The sequence below is a fragment of the Eimeria mitis genome, genomic scaffold (assembly GCF_000499745.2).
Source record: "Eimeria mitis Houghton genomic scaffold, Emh_scaff3828, whole genome shotgun sequence".
In the NCBI taxonomy this organism is placed as follows: domain Eukaryota; phylum Apicomplexa; class Conoidasida; order Eucoccidiorida; family Eimeriidae; genus Eimeria; species Eimeria mitis.
In genome coordinates, this window is record NW_013572161.1 from 236 (window position 1) to 1560 (window position 1325).

Genomic DNA, 1325 nt, shown 5'->3' on the forward strand with positions numbered 1-1325 from the left:
TAAATAAATACATTTTATGTTTATATTTATATTTATAGGGAAATTAAATTAATTTGTTTGTTTATTTATAACAGAAATAAAATAAATTTATTTATTTTGCTGCTGCTGCTGCTGCTGCTGCTGTTGCTGGTGCTGCTGTTGCTGCTGCTGCAGGCTACATGCAAGGACCCTCAGCTGGTTCGTGCTGCTGCGCTGCTGCTGCCAGTGCTGCTGCGGTCGGTGTCTTTGCTGCAGCAGCAGCGCGACCCCCGCAGCTGCAGCAGAGCGCCAAGGACTTGTTACTAGCAGCAGCAGAACCAGCTGCTGCTGCTGCTGCTGCTGCTGATAGTCCTGCTGCTGCTCCTGCTGTTGCAGCAACACCAGCAGCAGCAGCAGCAGGAGCAGCAGCAGCAGCAGCAAGTCGACGCATGCGTTTGTGGCTGCTGCGGCAGCAGCTGTGGGCAGCAGCAGCAGATTGTATTGAGACAGTCAGCCTGCAGCAGGAGACATACCATCTGCGTCCGTTGCTGCTGCAGCTGCTGCTGCTGGAGGTGACCTTCTCGCAGCAAATTGTTGCTGCAAGACAAGCAGCAGCAGCAGCAGCAGCAGCAGCAGCAGGAAGAGATGCTGCTGCTGCTGCTGCTGCTGAGAGAGAAGGGGCAGCAAGCCAGCAGCAAAACTCACGCCGTAGGAGACGCTGCTGCTGCACACCTGCAGCAGCAGCAACAGCAGCAGCAGCAGCAGCAGCAGCAGCAGCAACCCGAACAGCAGCACGAAAGTCTCTGCTGCTGCAGCGGCAGCAGCAGCAGCAGCAGCTAGCTGGAGAAGGGGCTTATCCTGCTGCTGTTTTGCGAGTGGCTGTGATGGCGGTGCTGCGTTGCTTCAGCAGCCGCAGCAGCAGCAGCAGCAGCAGCAGCAACAGCAGCAGCAGCAGCAGCAGCAGCAGCAGAATGTTGATTGACCTGTGGAGATGTCTCTCCTTCGCGCTGCAGCAGGAAACAAGACAAGCAGCAGCAAACTGCATCGGCAGCAGCAGCTTCCTTTCTCTGTCTCCTACAAGCAACGCAAGCAGCACCCAGACACCTGCTGCTGCTGCTGCTGCTGCTCCTGCAGCAGCAGCAGCAGCAGCAGCAACATCAGCAGCAGCAGCAGCACACGCATCAAATTCTGCTGCAGCGGAAGCTGCAACTGGTGCTGCTACTGCATCTGTTACTGCTGCGCCTGCTGCTGCTGCACCTGCTGCATCAGCAGCAGCAGCAGCAGCAGCAGCAGCAGCAGCAGCTGATGATGAGGAGGACGTGTATGCCCGGCGTGTCTCTGTTCTGAAGGCGATGCTGCAGCAGCAC

At 56.6% G+C, this 1325-nt stretch overlaps 1 protein-coding gene across 1 annotated transcript in view; it reads left to right on the forward strand.

Moving 5' to 3' along the window:
* Nucleotides 1–158: 158 nt before the first annotated feature.
* Nucleotides 159–1325, forward strand: part of EMH_0069920 (uncharacterized protein) — a gene marked incomplete at both ends in the record, with an annotated part of 1990 nt that continues 823 nt past the window's right edge. Inside the window, one exon of the mRNA XM_013498918.1 lies at nucleotides 159–1323. Coding sequence (XP_013354372.1) covers nucleotides 159–1323 — 1165 coding nt within the window. The remainder of the gene's footprint in view (nucleotides 1324–1325) is intronic.